General features: G+C 44.4%; 1 protein-coding gene across 4 annotated transcripts in view; it reads right to left on the bottom strand.

Annotated features, from left to right (window-relative positions):
- DNAH10 (dynein axonemal heavy chain 10) overlaps nt 1-26225 on the bottom strand; it is a 134711-nt gene that overhangs the window by 86275 nt on the left and 22211 nt on the right. For 3 of the 4 annotated variants that reach the window (XM_047697233.1, XM_047697234.1, XM_047697235.1), the window contains 14 exons: nt 25385-25579; nt 21620-21790; nt 19080-19256; nt 16788-16913; nt 15836-16008; nt 14903-15054; nt 10288-10452; nt 9195-9402; nt 8673-8829; nt 5113-5589; nt 4637-4795; nt 3032-3148; nt 2636-2738; nt 1951-2129 (listed from right to left, as the gene is read on the bottom strand). In XM_047697233.1, coding sequence (XP_047553189.1) covers nt 1951-2129; nt 2636-2738; nt 3032-3148; nt 4637-4795; nt 5113-5589; nt 8673-8829; nt 9195-9402; nt 10288-10452; nt 14903-15054; nt 15836-16008; nt 16788-16913; nt 19080-19256; nt 21620-21790; nt 25385-25579 — 2559 coding nt within the window. Of the gene's footprint in view, nt 1-1950; nt 2130-2635; nt 2739-3031; nt 3149-4636; nt 4796-5112; nt 5590-8672; nt 8830-9194; nt 9403-10287; nt 10453-14902; nt 15055-15835; nt 16009-16787; nt 16914-19079; nt 19257-21619; nt 21791-25384; nt 25580-26225 lie in introns of those variants that run through there. The other variant, XM_047697236.1, reaches the window with a different exon arrangement.

Here is a 26225-nt window from a genome sequence, read left to right on the forward strand (position 1 = left end):
AAGTAAATCTGCTGTGAACACGGATGTAAAAGTCTTTGCAGGGACCTATGCTTTGCTTTGGAGCAAATACCTTGGACTCACTCTAATCAGGTCGACGGCTACTATTCCATCAAAATATTTCTTGCCAAGGTCATGGTGGCCTCCGTGATGTGAAATTCAGTGCTCATTCCACACACACCCCCTTACTGGATCTGACACAGCATGTGGGGCAGTCAGACAGCCCTGCCCCTGGAAAGGCTGTTTTCACTTGGCTTCCAAGACATTCTACTCACCTGTTTATCCTCCTCTGAGGCCTCTCTTTGAACCCCACTACCTGCAGTACCAGGCTGGATAGTGTACCCTCCCTCCCAGAACTCATGTCCCCCTGGAACCTCAGAACATGACCTTATGTGGAGATCAGGCCTTTGCAGATGGAACTCAGTAAGAGGCAGTCACGCTGAAGAAGGACAGGCCCTAAATCCAAAGACTTCCCCCAGGGAAAACCTGCTCCTGGCTCAGGGCTTGCTCAAATGCCACCACCTTGAGCCACCACCTTCCTCCCCTGGGCCCCACCGTGCTCTGTCAACTGTAACGCTATTACACATTAGAGCATGATGGTGATTGGTTCGCGGGACAGCACGATGGTTAACTTTATGGGTGAACTTGACCGAGCCACAGGTGCACGGATATTTGGTTAAATATCATTCCAGACAACATTTCCCAGGGCATTTCTGGGTGATATTAACATTGTAATCAGCAGCCTGAGTAAAGCAGATTCCCCTTCCCGGGGAGGCTGGGCCTCATCCAATCCACTCAAGGACCGAAGAGAAAAAGACTTAGTAAGAAAGGATTCTCTGTCTGTCTTCAAGCTGGGACGCCAGCCTTCTCCTGCCTTTGAGCCCAGACCTGAGCCTGAGCTACACTGTCAGCTGTCCTGGGTCTCCAGCTTGCCAACTCCACATATTGGGACTTCTACTCTCCGTAACTGTGTGAACAGATTCCTTACAACAAATCTATTTGGTGGGGCACCTGGCTGAGTCACTGGGTAGAGCACATGACTCCTGATCTTGGGGTCATGACTTTGAGCCCTACATTGGACACAGAGTTCACATTAGATAGATAGGTAGGTAGATAGATGATAGATCGATCGATCAAGTGATTTGGTGCCTATTTGTTCTGTTTCTTGGGAGAACCAAACTTAAACATTCTCTCCTGGGGACTCAAGAGGGCAGAAATGGCATGGGCAGATGCAACTCCCTTCCAGACCCTCCTCTCCAACCAGCACAGCGCTGGGCTCTACCGAGCAGAGTGAAGTGGTAGAGGAATGAGTGAATGAATGGCGTGAATTTGCATGGGGAACAAACCCCAAGAGGGCATCCAAATGTCACGATAGTTGCTATTTTGTTTTAAAAGATTGATTTATTTGAGAGAGAGCATGAGAGGGGGCTGAGGGAGAGGGAGAAGCAGCCTCCCCACTGAGCTGGGTGCCTGACTCGGGGCTCGATCCCAAGATGCCAGGATCACAACCTGAGCCAAAGGTAGACGCTTAACTGACTGAGCCACCCAGGCACCCCAACAGCTATTACTTTGAATTTCCACTTCCAACTAAACGGTTCACCCCACTCCTTACCCAAGCTCTAGCCACCAAAGGGAGTGTTCTTTTTTATTATTGTGGTAAAATACACATGACATTTACCATTTTAAGCACTTTCACATGTCCAGTTTAGCGATATCAAGTATAGTCACCATGTTGGGCAATCATCACCACCATCCAGTTCCACGACTTTCTCCCCAAAGGGAAACAAACCCTGGATCCGTCAGCAACCGCTCCCCATCACTGCCTCCCAAGAGCCAAAGTGAGAGCTTCTACGAAATTGGCCCCCGTCTCCTTATCATGGTGGCCTCACAATCCACTGGGCCCTGTTAGTCTTCACACTGCCTTCAGGGAGGGGCGTGTGGCTGGACGCTTACCTTTAGTCCTTCGTAGAGCTCGTAGATGGCCTTCAGCCCGTTCATTTCCTTCTGCACTTTGAGCAGCTCTGGGTACATTGTAATTGGAAGATCAAAAAGTTTCTCAGCATTAGCCAGCTCCTGACGGTTCCTTTCATGTTTCGTGAGCTCTCTTTCAAAAGAGGCTAAAAGTTCTACTCCTGATGAATAAGTAAACACATAAATCAGTGAGTGCCTAGAAATACAAGGTACACAAAATTGAGTAAGAAATCATAGGCAGTGGACATAAACTATCACTCCATCCACAGAAGCCATCTGGGAAGAAACGTTGGGAGTCACCACAACTATAGCTCTCTGTCATTCCAAAGGAAACCAGAGGGCCGAGTTACGTATGTGAAATTCTCCAGTTAGAAAACTGTCTCCTTTGCATTTATCCCTCAATCCACCTGGGCCGCACATGAGAATCCCCATGGGCGCTTTAAAAATCTTGGCATCTGGACCACCCTCCAAAACAACAGGATCGAACTCTTTGGATCTGGGCCCCAGGCATCCGTGTGCTTTTGGGATGTGTGTGCTTTTGGGACCTGAGGAGGTGAACCCAGTGTACAGTCAAGGTCAAACACCAGGGCTCCATTCCATCATCCCATGAAGTTCTGAAGCAAACCACAGTCGAGTACCTCAGCCAGTCCAACAGGAACATTCTTACCTTTATCAAGATCGTCGCCAACAGAACCAGGGCCTTCACGGTTAAAACGCTTTGCAAAATCCTCTATCTGCTGTCTGTAATTTGATATTTCACCTCGAGTAATCTGAGAAGGGCAGGATTGCATTAATTTATCCCAAGGGATATTTGTCAATATCTTTTTTTTTTTTTAAAGATTTTATTTATTTATTTGACAGAGAGATCACAAGCAGGCAGAGAGGCAGGCAGAGAGAGAGGAGGAAGCAGGCTCCCTGCTGAGCAGAGAGCCCGATTCGGGGCTCGATCCCAGGACTCTGAGATCATGACCTGAGCCGAAGGCAGCGGCTTAACCCACTGAGCCACCCAGGCGCCCCAATTTGTCAATATCTTTACTCAGAAAGTACAAAATTTAAAAGTTACCTCTGTGAAAGTTCTCTTGATGCCCCCAAGAGCGTGTTCCACATTCACAGAGTCGTTAAACAGATTCAACCACATGTTTTCAATGTTGTTAACCAGTTCTTTCTCCGCATCAGAAGGCTAATAAAAAAAATTTTTAATTAAAAAAAAAAAACAGAACAAACAATAAGTGGTCTGCAATTTGGAACTGGAATTCTGGTCAAAGCTACTCCCCCCAAGGATTTCTGCTTCTGATAATAGCAGGCTGGCTTATCTGAGCTCATGAGAAAACTGCTTCAATTAGAAAAAAAAATTATATATTTATAATGCAAACAAAATCAGGATGAAATCATTTAAAAATAAGTAAATGATACAGACAGAAAGAGAGATAACCTAGAGAGCTAAGCCCTTCATAAACTAAAATCCAGCTTTGAATCAACACAATCTCCAATTAAAATAAGGTTATCTTAGCTTGCTGGTGCATCCAGCTGTGCTGTCTGTCAGAAGCAAAAACACATCTTCTCTGATGAAATACATCTGGAGCCTCCAATTCTCTCTACAAATTTGTTACGTACAATGTCCAGAACTCAATAAGAAATAACAGGTAGATAAGGAGCAAAATGACTTGAAGAAAACCAAGAGACACATAGACCATACAAGCAGACCCTAATGAGCTCTAAGACACAGAATTTTAAAAAGTTTTATTTAGTAGATGGAAGCAAAGACAACATTGAGAACTTTTCTTTTAAGTAGAAAAATACAAATTTTGCAATACTGTACATTTTTCTGATGAGAGGACCTCTAGCTTTTTAGGCTATCACTCAGTGAAGGTGTTCAAAGCAGTCAAGCAACGTAAATGCTGAAATACAAATCTTAGGCAAATGTAGACTTATAATGGTTATCTGCTTCTTTTTTCTAGTCTGTTTTTCCAGCTGATTCTTTTTGAGGTATGTGACATACAGCCTGCAAAATTTTGCATGCAGTTTCACGGAGAGGTCAGATCCCCTCAAACTCCTCCACAGACTTCTAAAGATCCTTGAAACCACCCTGAATGACCCCTGATAAAGATAAATGAATTATTATCCTCTACCCATTTCTTTTATCACATCATCCTCCTCCCTGACTCTCCGTCTCTCACTTATCATTTTTGCAAAAGCCTTTACTTATTAAAGGAAGTTAACACCAAAAATAATAAGAAAAAAGAGAAAAAAACAAAACAAAACAAGGGGGAGAATCAACATGGTATGCAGTTACAGATCAATCTATGAAAAAATGCTACTTGAGCCATGGAAGATCAAGAAATAATCTGTTTCCATTATTCTAAATAACTGTGGGGTTGCTTTGCATTTAAATGTTCTTACTTAAAGTCATATTTGAGGGGCACCTGGGTGGCTGAGTGGGTTAAAGCCTCTGCCTTCAGCTCAGGTCATGATCTCAAGGTCCTGGGATCAAGCCCCACATCAGGCTCTCTGCTCAGGGGAGAGCCTGCCTCCCACTCACTCTCTGCCTGCCTCTCTGCCTATTTGTGATCTCTGTCTGTCAAATAAAATCTTTTTTAAAAAAGTCATATTTGAGAAACATTTCTGAAAAGGGTCTTAGAATTCAATGATAAGAAAATCATTCACTCACAAAGACATTATACATCGCCATGGTGCGGTATCGCTCCTGGACATCCCTGTATCTCAGTTCCATGATCAGAGATTTACTTCTAATTTCTGCAATGGTTGCAAGGACAAACTTGAGATCTTCAAGGGTATTGGGACTCTTCTTCAGGTTCTTGGCCAGGATCTAGAAAAGAAAGGACGAAGGACACTTAATGAACCTAGAAAGAAACAATCCTAAGGGAAGACCCAACTTTCATGAGAAGCAGTTTCATTAAAACCAGTGATCCGGGGGCGCCTGGGTGGCTCAGTGGGTTAAAGCCTCTGCCTTCGGCTCAGGTCATGATCCCAGGGTCCTGGGATCGAGCCCCGCATCAGGCTCTCTGCTCAGCGGGGAGCCTGCTTCCTCCTCTCTCTCTGCCTGCCTCTCTGCCTACTTGTGATCTTTGTCAAATAAATAAATAAAATCTTAAAAAAAAAACAACAACAACAGTGATCTGCTACCTCCATCTCTTCATGGAGATTATAAAGCTCCTCCTTTGCGGACTCATTGAGAAGCTTCCCAAGTGAGGTCACCCAGGACTTGGCATTTTCCTGCACGGTATTTGCCAGAGGCCCTAGCTGGAGTCTGATGCAGTGCTCATCCTTGATTAAAGGATGACGCAGGACGTCTTGGGATATCTTGGAATAGAACTGCAACTTTTCATCATAAGCCACGCAAGGAGGTCTCTTGGCGGCGAACTTCTCCATCACAATGGCTTTGTCCAATTTCCATAGAGGTCGGTACCTCTTCCATTTCTGGAGGTACTTCATAAGACTCATCAGAATCCTGTGGACATTCTGGGGGATCATAACAGCTTGCTCAATGATCTGAGGGTTCACCGAAATATCGCTGTAGAAACTGATCATAACAAGTTCTTCTTCCTCCCCCTTCTGAGGAGGACATTCTATGCAACTGCCATGCATCCATCGAACAAAATGCTGGCAAAAGAAGAATCAGGGGGAAAAGACAGCACTTCAGTATTTATCTTGCTTCCTATGTGTATATTTATATGCAGGAATAAGTCTTGCCAATAATGGAAATCACTTTATTATTTTTTCCCTTTCACATTTTTACCATGGTTTAAAAAAAAAAAACACATGATGTAGAATTTGCCATTTTAGCCATTTAAAAGGTTTATAATTCGGTTACACTAAGTACATTCACAGTGCTGTATATCCCTCATGATGACCTCATTCTAGAAGTTTTTCTTTATCACTGAATTACCTATTAGTAGTTACTCCCCATTTCCCCCACCCCCCAGCCCTCAGAAACCACTATTCTACTCTCTGCCTCTACGAGTTTGACTTAATTTTTTATTTAAATTTTAGTTAACATACAGTGCAATATTGGTTTCCTGATGGAACGGGAGAATATATTTGCAAATGACATATCTACTAAAAGGCTAGTATCCAAATTCTATAAAGAACTTATCAAACTCAATACCCAAAAAAAAAAAAAAAAAAAAAAAAAGTTAAGAAAGAGGCAGAAGACATGAACAAAGAAAACATCCAGATGGCCAACAGACACAGAAGATGCTCAACGTCACTCATCATCAGGGAAATGCCAGTCAAAACCATGAGGAGATACCACCTCACACCTGTCAGAGTGACTAAAATTAACAATACAAGAAACAACAGGTGTTGGTGAGGATGCGGAGAAAGGGGAACCCTCCTACACTGTTGGTGGGAATGCAAGCTGGTGCAGCCACTCTGGAGAACGGTTATGGAGGCTCCTCAGAAAGTTCAAAATAGAATTACTCTACAATCCAGCAATTGCCTCCTAGGTATTTACCCAAAGGATACAAAAATACAGATTCAAAGGGGTGTCTGCATCCCAGTGTTTATAGCAGCATTATCAACATTAGCCAAACTGTGGGGAGAGCCCAAACGTCCACCACTGACAAGTGGATAAAGAAGATGTGGTCTATACGTACAATGGAATATGACTCAGTCATCAAAAAGAATAAAATCTTGCCATTTGCCATGACATAGGTGGAGCCAGCATGTATAATGCTGAGCGAACAGATGAATATATGGGAAGTGGGTGAGAAAGGAGAGAGAGAAACAAACCATGAGAGACCTCTTCAGGACAGAGAACAAACAGGGTTGATGGAAGGAGGCAGGTGGGGGGATGGGCGAGGTGGGGGAGGGGCCTTAAGGCAGGCACCGGTTGTGATGAGCACTGGGTGTTGCAGGTAAGTGATGAATCACGGAATTCTACTCCTGAAATCACTTTATTATTAATAAATTGTGCTAGATTACAAAAATGACCACAATCCTTGGTTCCTCCCATCAAGGGACGAGTCCATTGGCAAAGCTCTATCATGAGAGGGTCTATTTTCCCACCCTGCCCTAGCGTGTGACTTAACTTGACCAACGAAAAGGGGCAGACATGGTCTTGTGCCAGCTGTGGCCCAGCCGCTGCCCTCCTCATGCTCTTGAAACCGCACAACCAGCAGATGAATGCACTTGAGCTAACTTAGCAGACGATGGCAAGCCACACGCAGGAGAACCACGGTGCCCCAGCCAACAGCCAGGTGATCATCAGACCTGTGACCGAACACAGCCAGGACCAGAAGAACCTCTCAGCAGAACCCAGCCCACAGAACCATGAGCAAAGAAATTCAGTTACTGTTTTAAGCCACTAAGACCTAAAGTAAATTATTATGGAAAAAAAAATAATTTTTAAAATAACAATAGCCATCCACTTCCTGAACATCAGTTTCCATATTTACAGATGGAGACACATAAAGTCAGGAAAATGGACCCCCCCCCCCCAGGTCCCAGAATGATCTATGAATTTGCCACCCTTTTGCAACACAGTCAAGATTCCCTCTGCCTGGGGCACCTGGGTGGCTCAGTTGATAAGCACCTTCCTTCGGCTCAGGTCATGATTCCAGGGTCCTGGGATAGAGTTCCACATCAGATTCCCTGCTCAGCAGGGAGCCTGCTTCTCCCTCTGCCCTTCCCCCCACTTGTGCTCTCTCTCTCTCTCAAATAAATAAAATCTTAAATAAATCTTAAAAAAAAAAAAAAGAAAGAAAGAAAGAAAGAGCAGGCAGGCAGGTGCTAGATGAAGACCATGGTAAGGAGAGTTCAGATTATGTTCTAATGCAGCGTGAAGTCATCTGGGTTTTTTTTGTTTGTTTGTTTTTAAGATTTTATTTATTTATTTGACAGAGAGAAATCACAAGTAGGCAGAGAGGCAGGCAGAGAGAGAGGAGGAAGCAGGCTCCCTGCTGAGCAGAAAGCCCGATGTGGGGCTCGAACCCAGGACCTGGGATCATGACCTGAGCCGAAGGCAGCGGCTTAACCCACTGAGCCACCCAGGCGCCCCCATCTGGGGTTTTTGTAGAAGAGATCTGATGTGAAATGACTCATGTTTTAAAAAGCTAACTCTGGTCCTCCTCTCTCATGGTGGAGAACAGACTGTGGAAGCTTCTGCAGTCATCCATGTGTGGAATGACGCACAGGAGTCAACCAGGCCTCCCAGGGCCGGGATGTGGATGGATGGGAGGAAACAGAAGAACCAAGGCTGGCTCCTAGGTTTCTGGCTCATGCGATTAGGTTGGTGCTCGTGCCAGTTTCCTGCAATAAGACAACCTGGGGCAGGACCAGGTTGCAGGATGGCAAGTCAAGAATTCCACCTTGGACATGCCAAGGCTCAGGTCAGAGCGGACTCACCCAGGGGGCAGGTGACTCGAATAGCAGGGTGAGCAGCAGAGAGGTCTGGGCTGGGGACAGACGAGGGTGGTCATCTCCAGAGGAGTAGGATTAAAAGCCATGGGACTGGTTGTGATTGCATGGAGAGGAGAAAAGGGAGCTGGGATCAAGCCAGCGTGGGCCACTCTGGGCTCTAGAGGTGTAGAGGAAGAGACAGGAAGGAGAACAACAGTCTGGACAAGGAGCAGAGCGGAGCCTGGGTTCGCCACCTCCTTAGCAACTCGCTTCCCAAAGCCTATGGGCCAGCCGTCGGGGGCGACGGGCCCCCTGTGAATCCACACAGACACGTCCGCCCTTACCTTGGTGATCTCCACACAATTTCGGACACAGTGGACACACATTTTGTCAATCTCACTCGCATTGGGATGCAAGATGATCTCGGGAGCCGTCAGGATGGTATCCGTTTGAAACAAAGGAACGTTCCCGAGGATTAGAGAATTAAAAGACTGCAAATTCCTGGGAGGGGTTAATAAAAGAGACCCAGGGCTCCCTGGAGTGACGTACATCCAACACGAGTCCCGCGTCAGGCTCTCTGCTCGGCAGGGAGCCTGCTTCCCTCTCTCTCTCTCTGCCTGCCTCTCTGTCTACTTGTGATCTCTCTCTGTCAAATAAATAAATAAAATCTTAAAAAAAAAAAAAGAATGAGAGCCAAATGGGAAAGTCACCCTTCCATCCTGGGAGCGCCCTTCAACCAGAAAGCGGACTTACTGTCCAGATGATTTCTTCTCTGCTTTTTATGACTCCGTCTTCAACTATTCATATATGTAAATTATTTTAATCTATGCCCCCCATCTTTAAAACAGGAAACAAGATTAACTTACTTCAGGATGAGCTTCGTCAAGACCTCATAAATTTTACGTTCCCAGTATTCGTAATAGGAGCCCAGCTTGGGAGCCTTGCCTGTGTTGGTGTGGATGACCAGACCCTCGACTTTGGTCAGTAGAGGCCCAATGGCAAGATACCACCTGACCATGTGATCCACATCTTTGGCCCTTTCCCTTTCGATGTGCTCAAAGAACTCCTTCACGCCTGTAGAGGAAGACATCGGTTACCATTCTTTGTGAATGCAGGAAAGGACATTACTCACAAAGCAATCCAAACATCAGCTGTATTTCTTAGAAACCAGGGAGGGAGACAAACCAAAAGAGACTCTTAATCTCAGGGAACAAACTGAGGGTTGCTGGAGAGGAAGGGGGTGGGAGGGATGGGGTGGCTGGGGGATGGACATTGGCATGGAGGGATGCGGTGTGTGCTATGGTGAGTGTTGTGAATTCTGTAAGCCTGATGAAGCACAGACCTGTACTCCTGAAACAAATAATACATTATATGTTAATTTTTTTAAAAATACAAAACGAGCCTCTAACCTAGACTGAAAGAAAATAAGTCAATACCAAAAGTTAAGACATGCCCTAATCAAAAAAATAAACGACAACACGGGAATGCCCATTGTGCCTGCCAAAGCATACTGCATACAAAAGAGGGCTTTTAGATCTTTGCGCAACCTTGCTTTTCTTTGTTTTTTGACTTGTCTAAGGCCATGTAAAAGACCTTGTTTAAACAAGTAAATGTGAGCCCATAAGAACACACTCTACTTTACCGTTACAAAGTTATTGACAAAAATACTCCTGATTGTCACAAACCCCAGAATTTGAAAACTGTCTAAGCAACATAGAAAACGTGGCAAAAAGAAATAATTACTCATGATCCTTTCAAGTAAGTGACTGAGATCTTTGGGAATGGTTTTGTTCCATTCGTGGAACAAGTGTGTGTGTGTGTGTGTGTGTGTGTGTGTGTGTGAGAGAGAGAGAGAGAGAGAGAGAGAGAGCGCGCGCGCACGTGTGCAATCATAAGCAACAGAGTTTTGTTTTTTTTTCCATTTCTTCTGTTATCAGAGAAACAAGAAATCATATCTACCTGGAAGATCTTCCTCATTTTTGGGTACCGGATATTTAAAGAGGTTTATAGACTCTATTAACGTAAGCCTGTTAGAAATGTCATCTGCATTCTTATGAATCTGGTGGACAAGGGACTCAAATTTCCCAATGGCCTGTTTGCACCGAGTTATGTAGTCAGCAATACCTTTGGGGAAAAAAAGAGAGAGAAAGGAGAAAAAAAAAGATATTTCGCTTTCAAACTCTTTCTTTCCATACCCTGCCCACCAACATCTGGGAGGTTAATACTGGCATCCGGTCACAGGAAAGACCCTGCTCATCTCATCCCCTTGGGTCTTGGTGGGGGCTAACATACCCTTAGCACTCTTAGGGATGAAGACAAGGACCTCTGTTCTCAGAATCTACCAGGGATGCCTGGGGGGGGCTCAGTTGGTGAAACGTCCACCTTTGGCTCAGGTCATGATCCCAGGGTCCTGAGATCAAGCCCCACGTTGGGTTCCCTGCTCAGCAGGGAGACTGTTTCTTCCTCTCCCTCACCACTGTTTTGCACTCCCTCTTAAATAAATAAATAAAATCTTAAAAAAAAAAGAATCAATCAAATGATACATCATCATCTAGAGCAGGAGATGTAGTGAGGAGAAAGAGAAGGTTCAACTCCATTGTCTTCCCACTGCTATGGAAACATGAACCTTCCACTCTACCCTACTCTGCCTCCAGTCTCCTCTGGCCTGTTGCTTGGAAAAGTAGCCAGTAATGACATGAATCGTAAACCTGGATTAAGCACATATAATTGGTCAGGCAGTGGTTTAAGCATGTCACTGTCATCAAGTTTTACAACAATCCCGTGAACTGGGTACTAAGATGATGCTGACCTTACAGATGAGGACATTGGGCCTCCACAGTGTAGAGCTGGACTTTTAACCCAGGGGATTTAACTCAGCAGCCCAAGTCCAAATATGCATGTTCTCCATTCAAAGAAGGGAAGAAGAGAAGGAAATGACAAGGAGAAGAGGGGAGAATATTTGAAAAGAAGGGAAAAAAAAAAGAAGAGCAAAAATGCCTTGCTTATTTAAAAAAGCAAAGGGCACATGTTGTAATGAGCAATGGGTGTTATACCCAAATAATGAATCATGGAACACTACATCAAAAACTGTACTGTATGGTGTATGTACTGTACGGTGACTAACATAATAAAAAATAAACAAAAATTAAATTAAATTAAAAAGGGAAGGGAGGATGCCTGGGTGGCTCAGTCAGTTAAGCACCTGCCTTTAGCTCAGGTCATGAACCCAGGGTCCTGAGATTGAGCCCCACATCAGGCTCTTTGCTTGTGGAGAGCCTGTTTCTCCCTTTCCCTCTGCTGCTGCCCCTGCTTGCGCGCATGCTTACTCTCTCTGTGTGTCAAATAAATAAATAAAATCTTTAGAAAAATTAAAATTAAAAAGTAAAGGGAGCTTCTACTTCTAAGAAGAGAGAGTAGATGTGTTTTCCCTTATTCCTCCTACTAAACACAGTTAGGAACCCTGCACATTATCTATAAAACAAATATAAGACTCTAAAAGGTGGAGAGAAGCCAACCAGCTAGGGACCTTGGGACCCAAAGAATGAGTTCCTTTTCCTTCTATATCTCAGACTTAGAGATTAAGAAACTGGGAACCCTGGGGTAGGGAGAAGGCGGTTGGGTTATGGACATTGGGGAGGGTATGTGCTATGGTGAGTGCTGTGAAGTATGTAAGCCTGAGGATTCACAGACCTGTACCCCTGGGGCAAATAATACATTATATGTTAATAAAAATAATTAAAAAAAAAAAAAAAGAAACTGGCAACCCATAAATGCTAAAGCCCCAAAAAGCTTGTTCTGTCTAGCCAAAGGAAAGGAACATCCTGACAAGACAGAAAATTTTACAAAGTAACTGCTCTACTCTAGCCAAACACCACAGAAAAAACTGTGACCCTTGCCAATAAGGACAAGTTGGGGGGGCCTAGACGTCCACGTTCATACTACTGTGATGAAGTACCCTGATCCCTCTACCAGAGAAGGCCGTGGAGGTAAAAGGGACCACGTACAAAAAATTAATTGTATCTCTATACACTAGCAATGAACAAGTAGACACCAAAATTAAAAACAGTATCATTTACAACCATTCATCAAAAGATTAAATACTTCAGCATAAATCTAACAAAACATGTACAAAACTTGTATGTTGAAAACTAAACAGTGCTAATGAAAGAAATTTAAAAATCTAAATAAATAGAAAGATATACCATGTTCATGGATTGCAAAGCTCAACAGAGTTCAAATATCAATTTTCCTTAAATTGATATACAGAGCTAGCATAATTCCCATCAAAATCCCAATAAGCATTTTTTGGTAGATATAGACAAGATTATTCTAAAATTTATATGGAAAATCAAAGGACCTGGAACAGCCAAAACAATTTGCCTGAGGAAAAAAATGGGAAGAATCAATTTAGCCAATTTCCAGACTTACCATATATCTACAGTAATCAAGACTGTGATACTGGCAGAGGAAAAGACACACAGATCAATGGAAAAGAATAAAGAACCCAAAAAGAGACCCATACAAATACTCCCAGATGCAAATTCAATATAATGGAAAAAGTTAGCCTTCTCAATTAATGATTAGACATCCATCATCAAGAAGTAGGAGGAGGAGGGGCACCTGGGTGGCTCAGTGGGTTAAAGCCTCTGCCTTCAGCTCAGGTCATGGTCTCAGGGTCCTGGGATCGAGCCCCGCATCAGGCTCTCTGCTCAGCGGAGAGCCTGCTTCCTCCTCTCTCTCTCCCTGCCTCTCTGCCTACTTGTGATCTCTGTCAAATAAATAAAATCTTAAAAAAAAAAAGGAGGGGGGGAAGAAGAGGTGGAGGAAGAAGGAAGAGAAATAAACTTCAACTATACTCTCACACTTTGAACAAAAAAATTAACCAAGATTGATCACAAACTTAACCATAAAATACAAAATTATAACATATTTAGGAAAAATAGGAGAAAGTCTTTGGGATGTATATCAGGCAAAAGAATCCTTAGACTTGATACCAAAAGCACGATCCATAAAAGGGAAACTTGATAAATTGGCATTCTCAAAATTTTAAACTTTCAGTCTATAAAAGTTACGGAGTGGGAGAAAATATTTGCAAACCACATATCCAACAAGGGGCTAGTATGTAAATACAAAAAGAACTCTCAAAACTCACAATGAAAAAGCAAACAGTACCATCAGAAGATACAGAACAACATTTCACTGAAGAAGATACACGGATAGCGAACAAGCACATGAAACAATGCTCAACATCATCAACCAATCCAGAAATGCAAATCAAAACCATAATGTGACCATTACACAGCTACACAATGATTATAATAATAAAAAAAAAAGGGTGACAATACCAAAATGCTGGCCAAGACCCAGAAAAAAAAAAAAAATGGAACATACATTGTTGATGGAAATGCAAAATGGCACAACCACCTGGAAAACACCATGGCAATTAATAACAGTAAGAATAGTAAAGACTAACATGCAAACAGCATAGGACCCAGAAATTGCACTCCTCAGCATTTGTCCCAGAGAAGTGAAACTCATGTTCATGTAAAGCCTTCACACACAAATATTTTTCTAGCACAAATGTTTATTCATCATAGCCAAACCTGGAAATGACCCAGGTGTCCTTCGACAGGTGAATGGCTTAATTAGGGCACATTGAGGCCATGGGATTTCAGCCGCCAAAGAAACACACTACCAGTACATGTAACAACCTGGACAACCTTCCAGGGAATTATGCTAATAGAGAAAAGCCAGCCCAAAAAGGTTACATGCAAATTCATTTATGCAACACTCTTAAAATGACAAAATGGTGGACGTGGAGAGCAGATTCGTGGTTGCAGGGGTTGGGGCTGGGAAAGAGTGTGAGTGCATAGGACTTTAAAACAGCAACATGAGGGGCGCCTCGGTGGCTCCGTGGGTTAAGCCTCTGCCTTTGGCTCAGATCATGATCTCAGGGTCCTGGGATTGAGCCCTGCATTGGGCTCTCTGCTCAGTGGGGAGCTTACTTCCCCCGCCTCTCTCTGCCTTGTGATCTCTGTCTGCCAAATAGATAAATCTTTTTAAAAGGGGGGGGGCAACATGAGTTCTCACTGCAGTGCAGAAACACGCCACACCTTGCCTGTATCAGTGTCAACAATCAGTGTGGAGTGTGAGCTGTACAACAGTTTTGGAAGAAGCTACCGTGGGGAGGGCACTGAGTAAAACATGCACAGCACCTCTCTCTATTAATTCTTACAACTGGGCGTGAATCCACAAATTATTTCAAAATTAGAATTTCAGTATTAGCAAAAGATAGAAAGATATTGGGGAAAAAAATAAAAGTCACTTTATTTTTGGAGGACAAAGTATAAGTCAGCCGGTTGTCCAAATGGCATCCATCTCATCTTCAGTCCCAACTAAAGCCTTGAGATTAAGTCTAAGTTCCACCAAGTATAAATGATTAATGTTTGAAACTCAGGTGTCAGCGACATCTACATACACACAAGAAGGATAATTCAATGAAAACGATCTTAAAGAAATTATTTTTGCATCCTGAAGTCTACAAGGTAATAAACAGGTAGATGAATTGTGTTACCTAGTGAGCTCCAATTTAGTCTCTTATATCCAGACCTAAACACTCTCATTAATTCCTGGGCATGATCGTTGAGAAGGAGAGACTCTGCCTCATTTAATGTTCCTATGAGCATGTGATGGTGGTCCAGCATACGCTGTATTCCTTCCGTGTACCTGTGCGTCACAAGAAAGTCACTGATACGAGCATGTACAATGGAGCTCATAAAAACCGTAACATTTTAAATAGGTTACAAAACACCATTAACTAGGCTAAAGCTTTGTTTTCTTTTTTCTTTTTTTTTTTTTTAAGCAGACTCCTCTGCCAGCATGGAACCCAACGTGGGGCTCAAACTCACAACCTTGTGATCGAGACCTGAGCTGAGATCACGAGTCAGACACTTAACCAACTGAGCCACCCAAGTGCCCCTAGGCTAAAACTTTGAACGAAAGATGTGTGAGGGGGCGCCTGGGTGGCTCAGTGGGTTAAGCCTCTGCCTTCGGCTCAGGTCATGATCTCAGGGTCCTGGGATCGAGTCCCGCATCGGGCTCTCTGCTCAGCGGGGAGCCTGCTTCCTCCTCTCTCTGCCTGCCTCTCTGCCTACTTGTGATCTCTCTGTCAAATGAATAAATAAAATCTTTAAAAAAAAAAAAAAGATGTGCAGGAATTGAAAACAATGCTGGTCTTCCCACTAACTTTCTTTTCTGGAAAACATTGGTTATTTTTCATTAGAAACTGTTATTTAACATGGAATGGGTTTGTTATCATTACTTTTAGACGAATGGATGAATACACAGCTTAAACATTGCTTAGTTTTCATTTCTAATCCTGGTGGCAATAAAACGCAGAAAAAAGAAAGCAGGAGAGGGTGAGTTTTGCATACGTTTTTTAAGAATGTCTAAAGGGGTCTCGAAATCAAGAAGCTTACTATTGATTTAAGAGAAGAATCTTTTTTACCGAAGAAATTTGTCCTCCTGGAGAGCAACATTTCTTGCTAATTCAGGGACAGAGAATCCTAGCTGTTCCAAGTACTTTGTTTCGTTAATAATCTCCTTGAGAGCCGGTGAAAAATTAATTGCAAACATGGCCCCCTTTTCCAAGTTGGCCGTCTCGTCAGCAACTGAAGAGGTCTGTGGAAGAGAGGTCTCACGAGCATGGCAAGGGCGGTCCGAGAAGCAGCCCGCACAACCGAGGGCACACGTACATTCGGAGAGAGATTGGCAAAGGGCCCTGGATGGGGCCAGACTGGGGAGCCAGCTGGAGCCAGCTCAGATTCGTGTTTTGTCCAGCGAACAGTGTTTAAAGAATTCGATTTAGTCGCTCACTTTCCCAGGCTGGTCAATTGCATGTAAATATCCAGAATTCTGGCTTCCCTGCCCACCCCATCTGGGCCCCTGTACTTGGTTTGGTCCCTGCTGCAGGATTTTGTAGACCACAGTCCTAAAGCTGCCTCGCCCAGGTCTCTCCTGCCCTCCCCCACCCCAGCCCTGCCACGACGATTTCTTTACTGAGCATCTGCCATCTATCATAGGCTCTGTAGAGCTCAAGTGCCGTGGACAAGGGCGAATCACGGGAAATGGCCTTTTCTGCAGGTCAATGGACAGCTACTTCCTACAGGGTTCGACTAGTGCTTCGTGTGTTGGGGTCACCTGCTCCGACTCATTTTACAAATGGGGAAACTGAGGCTTGGAGTTAAGCCCCTCACCCACAGACTGAGCGGGGTTGCCAGATTCTGGCACATTTCCTACCCATGATGTGATGCTGCCTCTGTCTCCTCCCCTGGCAGCCTGGGCCCTTCTTTGCCTTTGATTTTGGAAACACCTGTCCACACACCAAACCTCACGAAAATGGCAGACGCCATCATCTGCCCCCACTGCCCTAACCTGGGCAAGGACCCAGAAATACACACCTTAGTGAGCAGGCTCTTCTTCATAAGAGTCGGCAGGACCAGCTCCGTGGTCTCTCTCCACTGCTCGTACTTCCTGTCCTCATAGTCCTTCATGGTCCTCCCCACTTCCAAGTACTTCTGTTTTACCTGTCAAGGAACTCAGGCAATTGTCAGTTTGCCCTTGGAAATAACACTCCTCTCTCTCGCTCTCACCCTCCCTTTAAAAACAAAGTAATCTGTGAGCACATTTTGCAAAAGGAAGCATAGAAATTTTCACAAATTTTGGAGGGCGTGTTTAAGACGATACGACTTGAAATGCACACCAACTAGCAGAGATCAGCAGACTCCAGCCCGTGGGCTGCCTTTGGTGCAGCCCGAGAGCAAAGAACAGCTTTTACATTTTTAAAGGATTAGCAGGAACCCAAAAAGAACAACAGTGCTTTGTGATGTGTGAAAAGCACAGGAAATTAGAGTTTCGGCGATGGTACGTGAAGTTTTGTAAGAACGCAACCATGCCTGTTCCTTGTCCCCCTTTCCATGGCTGCTTTCTTGCTACACCACGGCATGGTATTACCTGCAAATGCCTAAAACATTTACTCTCCCAACCATTGAACAAATGGTTTCTCAACCCTGGTGATGTAAGGTACAAACACCCACGTGCAGGGGAGGGACAGTATTATCAGAAAGATGGTCCTCCTCCAGAAAAGCTGGAGATCAAGTTCAGGGAGAAGCCCGTGTGCCTGGTTACCTAGAAGATGCCTGTACAGATTAAGACACCAAAGATACAAAGGGCTGGTATCCCAGATCTATAAAGAACTCCTCAAGCGCAACACCCAAAAAACAGATGATCATGTCCAAAAATGGGCAGAAGACATGAGCAGACACTTCTCCAAAGAAGACATACAAATGGCTAACAAACACATGGAAAAATGTTCATCATCACTAGCCATCAGGGAGATTCAAATCAAAACCACACTGAGATACCAACTTACACCAGTCAGAATGGCCAACATTAGCAAGACAGGAAACAACGTGTGTTGGCGAGGATGTGGAGAAAGGGGAACCCTCCTACACTGTTGGTGGGAATGCACGTTGGTGCAGCCACTTTGGAGAACAGTGTGGAGATTCCTTAAGAAATTAAAAACAGGGGCGCCTGGGTGGCTCAGCGGATTAAAGCCTCTGCCTTCGGCTCAGGTCATGATCTCAGGGTCCTGGGATCGAGCCCCACATCAGGCTCTCTGCTCAGCAGGGAGCCTGCTTCCCTTCCTCTCTCTGCCTGCCTCTCTGCCTGCCTGTCATCTCTGTCTGTCAAATAAATAAGTAGAATCTTTGAAAAAAAAAAAAAAAGAAATTAAAAACAGAGCTTCCCTATGACCCTACAATGGCACTACTAGGTATTTACCCCAAAGATACAGATGTAGTGAAAAGAAGGGGCACCTGCACCCCAATGTTCATAGCAGCAATGGCCACAGTTGCTAAACTGTGGAAAGAACCAAGATGCCCTTCAACAGACGAATGGATAAAGATGTAGTCCATAGGGGCACCTGGGTGGCTCAGCGGGTTAAAGCCTCTGCCTTTGGCTTGGGTCATGATCCCAGAGTCCCGGGATTGAGCCCCGCATCGGGCTCTTTGCTCAGCAGGGAGCCAGCTTCCTCCTCTCTCTTTCTGCCTGCCTCTCTGCCTACTTGTGATCTCTGTCAAATAAATAAATTTTAAAAAATCTTTAAAAAAAAAAAAAAAGATGTAGTCCATATACACAATGGAGTATTTTGCCTCCATCAGAAAGGATGAAAACCCAACTTTTGTATCAACACATATAGGACTGGAGGAGATTATGCTGAGTGAAGTAAGTCAAGCAGAGAGAGTCAATTATCATACGGTTTCGCTTACTTGTGGAGCATAAGGAATAACACGGAAGACATTAGGAAAGGAAAAGGGAATTGGGGGAAATCAGAGGGGGGATGAACCACAAGAGACTGTGGACTCTGAGAAACAAACTGAGGGTTTTGGAGGGGAGAGGGTGGTGGGATGGGGATGGGCGAGCCTTAAATGGGTATTAAGGAGGGCACAGATTGCCTAGAGCACGGGGCGTGGAACATAAACAATGAATCTTGGAACACTGAAAAAATAAATTTAAAAAAATAATAAGATGCCAAAGATAAAGAACACAAAATGTAGTTTTAAACCTGATCCTGAAATCAGGGACCACAGGAAAGACCTTCTCAGTGGGAGGCCTGGATGTGCCCCTCCCGAGGGCAGCCCTTCCTCATCTCTGAAAGACGCGAGGGGATGACCCCAGCCAAAGCGACGCACCTCTCTTCCTCGCTCACTGTCCAGGATCTCCTCCACCTCCTGGAACCTGAGGATGGTGTGCTTGATCCGAAAGAACAGGGACCGTTCCCAGTAGATCGCACCTGCTACTGGAGGGTGATTCTTGTACAGCGGGGGGTTGTCCAGGTTCTGAACAAAGAGCTTATTAACGATGTCGATCTGAAAAGCAATCAGAGGCACTCTGTCCGTGGTACGCCTCGGCATGTGCGCCAGGAGGACTGAACTGGGTCTTGAAACCAACAAACGCTCGAGCGTCAGACATCGAATGAGATACGGAATCATGCTTTTGGCTGTTTATTTACTCCTTTGTCTTACACTCCAACAGGTTTTTTCCTTTGATTTAACATAGGCTGTGCTGCAAATTGCCTTATGACTGCAGACCACCCACAATCACGTCACTGACTTAATAGATATATTTTTTTAAAGATTTTATGTATTTATTTGACAGAGATCACAAGTAGAGAGGCAGGCAAAGAGAGAGAGGGAAGCAGGCTCCCTGCTGAGCAGAGAGCCCGATGCGGGGCTCGATCTCAGGACCCTGGGATCATGACCTGAGCCAAAGGCAGAGGCTTAACCCACTGAGCCACCCAGGTGCCCCAGATATTCTGAGATCTGTTCCAGGCAGGACCAGCAGCCAGACCTACATTGTGTGTGTGTGCACATGTACACATGCATGTGCACCCATGCACACACACACCACTGAGATTTTAAATTATTTTTTTAATTATGGTAAAATACATACAATGTAAAATTTACCATCTTTCAGGGCACCTGGGTGGCTCAGTGGGTTAAAGCCTCTGCCTTCGGCCCAGGTCATGATCCCAGGGTCCTGGGATTGAGCCCCACATCGGGCTCTCTGCTCAGCAGGGGACCTGCTTCCCCCTCTCTCTGCCTGCCTCTCTGCCTACTTATGATCTGTCTCTATCAAATAAATAAAAACTTTTAAAAATTTTTTAAAAATTTACCATCTTTCAGTGCCTTTCAGCAACATTAAGCACATTCACACCTTCGTACCACCACCACCACCCAGCTCAGAACAGTTTCATCCCTCCCAAACGGAGACTCCCGTCCCCAAGAAACACTGACTCCCCACCTTCCACCCCCAACCCCCGGCACTCACCCCTCTCTCCCTTCCGTCTCCTGGATTTGACTCCTCTATGTACCTCGTGCAAGTGGAACCGGAGAGTGACTGAGCTTTTCTGACTTCAGAAATGCCTTTGGCCCCATCCCTGCAGCAGCAGGTGCCACAAGGTCCTTCCTTTTTAAGGCTGAGTCTTACTCCATTGCATGGAGAGACCACATTTTGTGTACCCATTCCTCTTATCAGTAGACTCCCGGGCTGTTTGCATATTCTGGCCCGTGTGCATAGTGCCATGTGCGATACCTCTTCCAGACTCTGTTTTCACTTCTTGAGGGTCTATGCCCAGAAGTGGAATTGGGGGACCACATGGTCTGGACCCGCTTTTTAAAAGCAGCAGCTCCACACTCTCATGTGGGTAATTAGAGGTGGGAGACACAATAGTAAGCCCCCAGCAATGGTCCCGATCCCCAGAATCTATGAATATATTATATTACATGACAAAGGGAACTCAAAGTTGCCAAGCAGCTGACCTTATAAGGGCGATGACCCCGGATTAGCTGAGTGGGCCCGAGGGACCCACAAGGGCCCTTAAAAGAGGAAGAGGAAGGCAAAGCAGAGGGTCAGAGTGATGGACACGGGACTGGCCATCGCTGGCTTTGAAGACGGAAGGGAGCCACGAATCTCTAAAAGCTGGGAATGCGGGTGGGGGGACCAAACAAGGAAATGGATTCTCCCTAGAGACTCCAGAAAGGAACCCAGCCCTGCCGACCCTTGGATTTCAACCCGATGAGACCAGGGCCAATTCCGGACCTTCAAAATTGTGTGTCAGGTAGCAAATCGGCGTGGTTCGAAGCCACCAAGTCTGTAGCCCCTTGTTCCGGCAGCAAGGGGAAAGGACACGTTTGAAGATCCCTTCGCCCCTTTACGTCACACCAACTGATTACATCACATGGTTTCATTTTATCCTCTGAATAAAATCCTTTATCCTCTGAATAAAATGATAAGCAATTGTTTGTTTGTCCCACTAGATACGGACTTCTTCGAAGGCAGAATCTGTGTTTTGTTCCCCCTCTCCATCTCTGTCTCACCCCACGCTTGGAATATGTGAACACCAGAGACATTCTTCTGAATTAATCTATAAAGATGTATACAGGTTGCTAAGACTTCCGCAATGATTAAAGTGATTCTGACTACTAACTCGCACAGAGCCCATCACAATGGGAGCGACAGAATATTGTCCTTGATAAATCCTTACTGAATTTCTTCACCGAACAAATCCACTTTGGTTCAGTTGCCTGCGGCGTGTTGTCACATGCTTATTGGGGAAAATGCCACAGTTTCTCTGCACGTGGATGCGAGAGACAGACAAGAGCGTGATTCCATTCTCCACAGTTTGCCAAGTGTCACCTACTGCTACGGCACCTATAGATCTAGCAATTACCTCTTTGCAATACTGCGCCAGAATATCATTGAATTTCATCATCATTTGTCGATTGATAGCTTCCCGTGAACGAATGTGCTTAAATTTTAAAAGCATGTCGAATGCTGCTTCAGCTGACCGAAGCGTCTTAAAAGATTCATCAATAAAATTTTTTGCTTCTTTCTCAATAACCTGCCGATAAATAATAAATAAATAAAAATAAAATAAAACAATCTTCATGTATGAAATAAGACAAAACCAGGGGCGCCTGGGTGGCTCAGTGGCTTAAGCATCTGCCTTCGGCTCAGGTCATGATCTCAGGGTCCTGGGATTGAGTCCTGCATCGGGCTCTCTGCTCAGCGGGGAGCCTGATCCACCACCACCCACCCCCCAGCCTGCCTCTCTGCCTACTTGTGATCTCTGTCAAATAAATAGATAAAATCTTAAAAAAAAAAAAAAGAAAAGAAAAGAAACAAGACAAAACCAGAGGGAGACAAACCATAAGAGACTCTTAATCTCAGGAAGCAAACTGAGGGTTGCTGGATCGGGAGGGGTTAGGGGGGATGGGATGGCTGGGTGAAGGACTTTGGGGAGGGCAAGTGCTATGTGAGCACAGTGAATTACGCAAGACTGATGAATCACGGACCTGTACCCCGAAGCAAACAATACGTTGTATGTTAGTAAAAATAATAATTTTTAAAAAGTCCTCATGTCCCTGTAACTATCCTGAGAAAACAAAGCAGCAAGAAATAAGCAAAAACAAATTCATGACTTGAGATGGGTGTCCAGTGTGCTTTAGCAGAAGCTGGTGTCCAGTTAAAAACAGCAGACTGGCTGCACTGGTTTTCTGTTCTCTCCCCCCATTCTGTTCAAAATGATCAAAAGGAAATGTTTTTAAGTGTTAACTCACAGAGACAAAGAAAATGGGAGACGACACAACAGCAAGAGGAGAGAATTCAGGAATTTTAGGCAGACGGAAATAAATAAGGTTACAGAAGGCACAGACTTACAACCTGATGCTGGCAACAAGGGGAGCAGGTAGGAACCGGTTTCCTCCACATGAAACCTCCAGGAGCCTGAACATCTGAAGACACCAGACACCAGGAGGGTGAGAGGCAGACACAGGATCCCTTCTCTACACGGCACAGCCAGGCCACTATTCTTCCTCTACACCCTCATTCTGCCCTACTCTAAAAAAAAGTAGGGTTAGTTCTGGAAAAAATTAAGTCAGAATGACATCAGAGTTCAGGGGAGCCTGGGTGGCTTAGTCGGTTAAACGTCTGACTTTTGATTTTGGCTTAGGTCATGATCTCAGGGTTGTGAGACTGAGTCTGATGTTAGGCCCCACACTGGGCATGAAGCCTGCTTAAGATTCGCTCTTTCCCCCTCCCTCTGCCCCCCAACTTTGCACACACACACTCTCTCTCTCAAAAAAAAAAAAAAAAAAAATCATGTTTATAGCAGCAATGTCCACAATAGCCAAACTATAGAAAGAACCTAGATGTCCATCAACAGATGAATGGATAAAGAAGATGTGGTGTACACACACACACACACACACATATACACACAATGGAGTACTATGCAGCCATCAAAAGAAATGAAATCTTGCCATTTGCAATGACGTGGATGGAACTAGAGGGTATTACGCTGAGTGAAATAAGTCAATCAGAGAAAGACAATTATCATATGATCTCTCTGATGTGAGGAATTTGAGAGGCAAAGTGGGGGATTTGGGGGGTAGGGAAGGAAAAAATGAAACAAGACGGGATTGGGAGGGAGACAAACCATAAGAGACTTAATCTCACAAAACAAACTGAAGGTTGCTAGGGGTGGGGGGGTAGGGAGAGGGTGGTTGGGTTATGAACATTGGGGAGGAAATGTACTATGGTGAGTGCTCTGAAATGCGTAAGCCTGATGATTCACAGACCTATACCCCTGGGGCAAATACTACATTATATGTTAATAAAAATTTTTTTTTAAATCAGAATTCTATTAACACTGGAAGCTAGAAATCAATGAATACCCTCAAATTTCCAATAAAAGTTATTTCAACCTTAAGTTCTATAGCTAATTTTATTTCAGAATCCACACTTGCAAAACTCAAAAAATACATGAAAACTTTCTTAGGAAGCTCCTAAAAAAGGTGCTCCAGCATCATGAAGAGCTACAAGGAAAGAGGAAGATGCAAAATCTAGAAAACAGGATCCAACACAGATAAGAAAAAATAAGAAGTCCTAGAGTGACTACTTTGCAGTAAGTCTAAAGAGGAAACAATTGAGACTGGAGCAGAAAAAGAGAGAGCTCTGGGACGAAGGCCTCCAGGAAAATAATAGCACTGATATTTTTGAGCAGATGGAACCCATTAGATACATGGCAGAGATGTTACAGCAGTTGCAATCAATCAATCAATCAATCAATAAAATAAACATAACAACAAGTATGTAAATAACCAGGCAAATAAAAATAAAAGCAATGACTAACTTTAGGAAAAACAAAGGGTCATAAGAGAAAGGTGGTATGGTTACAATGGGCTTCTTGGCTCAGTAGTCAACAATGTTGGCACAGACATAACAAGTAAACACTAACCATTTATTTAACCAAAAGTTATGATAGAACTACATTAGATGACAAAGATGCAAAGAGGGATATGGGTAGGAATAGGAAAGGCAAGTCTGTATCTACTCAGAAAATTTAATAGGTGTCTGAAACCGATTTAATTTGATGAATCAGAAAGTAACCACACTGGCATGTTCTTTAGGAAACAGGAAGGTAAACAACAAAAAAAATCTAGAGTTATGAAAAATGACAGCAATAATGGGAATGGAGAGGAGTTAGCTTGGGCTACTTTTTCTTTTGGGGAGCCTTTCAGTATCACTTGACAAAGTGACTTAATGAAAATTTTGATTTAAAAATTAATAACAGGGCGCCTGAGTGGCTCAGTGGGTTGAGCCTCTGCCTTCAGCTCAGATCATGATCTTGGGGTCCTGGGATCGAGCCCAGCATCGGGCTCTCTGCTCAGCGGGGAGTCTGCTCCCCCCGCCCATGCCTGCCTGTCTGCCTACTTGTGATCTCTGTCTGTCAAATAAATAAATAAATAAAATCTTTTAGAAAAAAAAAATGGAAGTGTTCAGGTAACACAAGAACTGTCTGGGGTTGTCCGTATAAAAAGACGCTCTGGGGTTATAAATGGGAACACTACTGATGCACTTCCCACATGAAGCTGGAAAGGAATTCACGATGAACCATCCACCATCCTATCACGCTGTGTGGAGTGAAACTATATTCTAAGGTACAGTCTCCCTTCTATGGCTCTGCCTCCTCCATACCCTAAGCCACAACCTCCTATATCATCTCCCCACCTCCTGTCATACCCCAGCCCAAATCAGCCTATACTATGACCAGAAGAACCTTCCTCAACCATAATTCTGTTGACCTTACCCCACTGGTCAACAACCTTCAGTGGTTCCCTACTGTCTACTAAATCAAGTCTCATTCATCACCCTCCTAGGTCTTCTCCAATTATACACCCAACTCAGCTTTGCAGAAATGCTAAAATGTGTCTGGCTTGATTTAACCTTATTCTGCCTAAGGATAGGAATGGGGACAAAGATGATTAAGGAATGTTCACGTCTACCTTATACTCCTCCATATTGCTTGTTTGTTTACAAATAAGTATTACTTTTTGTGACTTAAAAAAATCCTAAGCATAACTAAATAACTAATTTAACACAGGAGAAACGTAGTATCTGTTTCCAAGATTAAATGGATCAATGGGTTACTTGCCAGAACTTCAATCTTGAAGTCATCCATCACGTATTTCCAGTACTGGGAAGACTTGATGCTGAAAGGGTCAAAGGCCAGGTTTTCCATGGGGGTGACCAGGCTGTCCACCCTGCATAGGACATCATCAATGCGCTTGGGATCCCCCGTCACTGCCTTTAGTTCGGGACCAAATATATTGTAAAATTCCTCCATAACCTGCCCAAACAAACAAAACACAAGGAAGTTGCCTTTTGGTTTTCTCATGAATGTTCTAACTACAAATAATTTGCATCTAGATCTGCCTGAGGGCAAGAATCAGGTCACACAGGGGCACCTGGGTGACTTTGTCAGTTGGCATCTGACTCAAAATCTTGGCTCAGGTCATGATCGCAGGGTGGTGGATCAAGTCCCGAGATGGGCTCCACACTCAGCAGGGAGTCTGCTTGAGATCTCTCCCTCTGCCTCTCCCCCACTCTCTAATAATTTTTTTTAATCATGTCACACAGCCAACTTCCTCCCAGTCTAAGACCTCTGGCACTATGCCCACTGCCTGTAGGACAAGATGCAGAGGTCCTGACACAGTTTGTGAAGTCTACACATTCAGACCCTCACTTTCTCCTCCAACCCCTTCCCATACTGTGCCCCATGCCCCACCTCCTTGCAGCCAGCCCAGCCCTCTTTCCGTCCCATGTTCCTTCCTATCACAAGGCCTTCATACTTGCCATTCAAGTTGCCAGGCTAACTACAACTCATGGTTGACGATCACTTTGTCACGTCCAACCCCTTAGAAAAGGTCAGGCCCCGGTACACACTTTAAGAGCCTCCTTGACTGCACTTTTCAGAGCATTTACATCATCTGTAG

The sequence above is a fragment of the Lutra lutra genome, chromosome 12 (genome assembly GCF_902655055.1).
Source record: "Lutra lutra chromosome 12, mLutLut1.2, whole genome shotgun sequence".
Classification (NCBI taxonomy): Eukaryota; Metazoa; Chordata; class Mammalia; order Carnivora; family Mustelidae; genus Lutra; species Lutra lutra.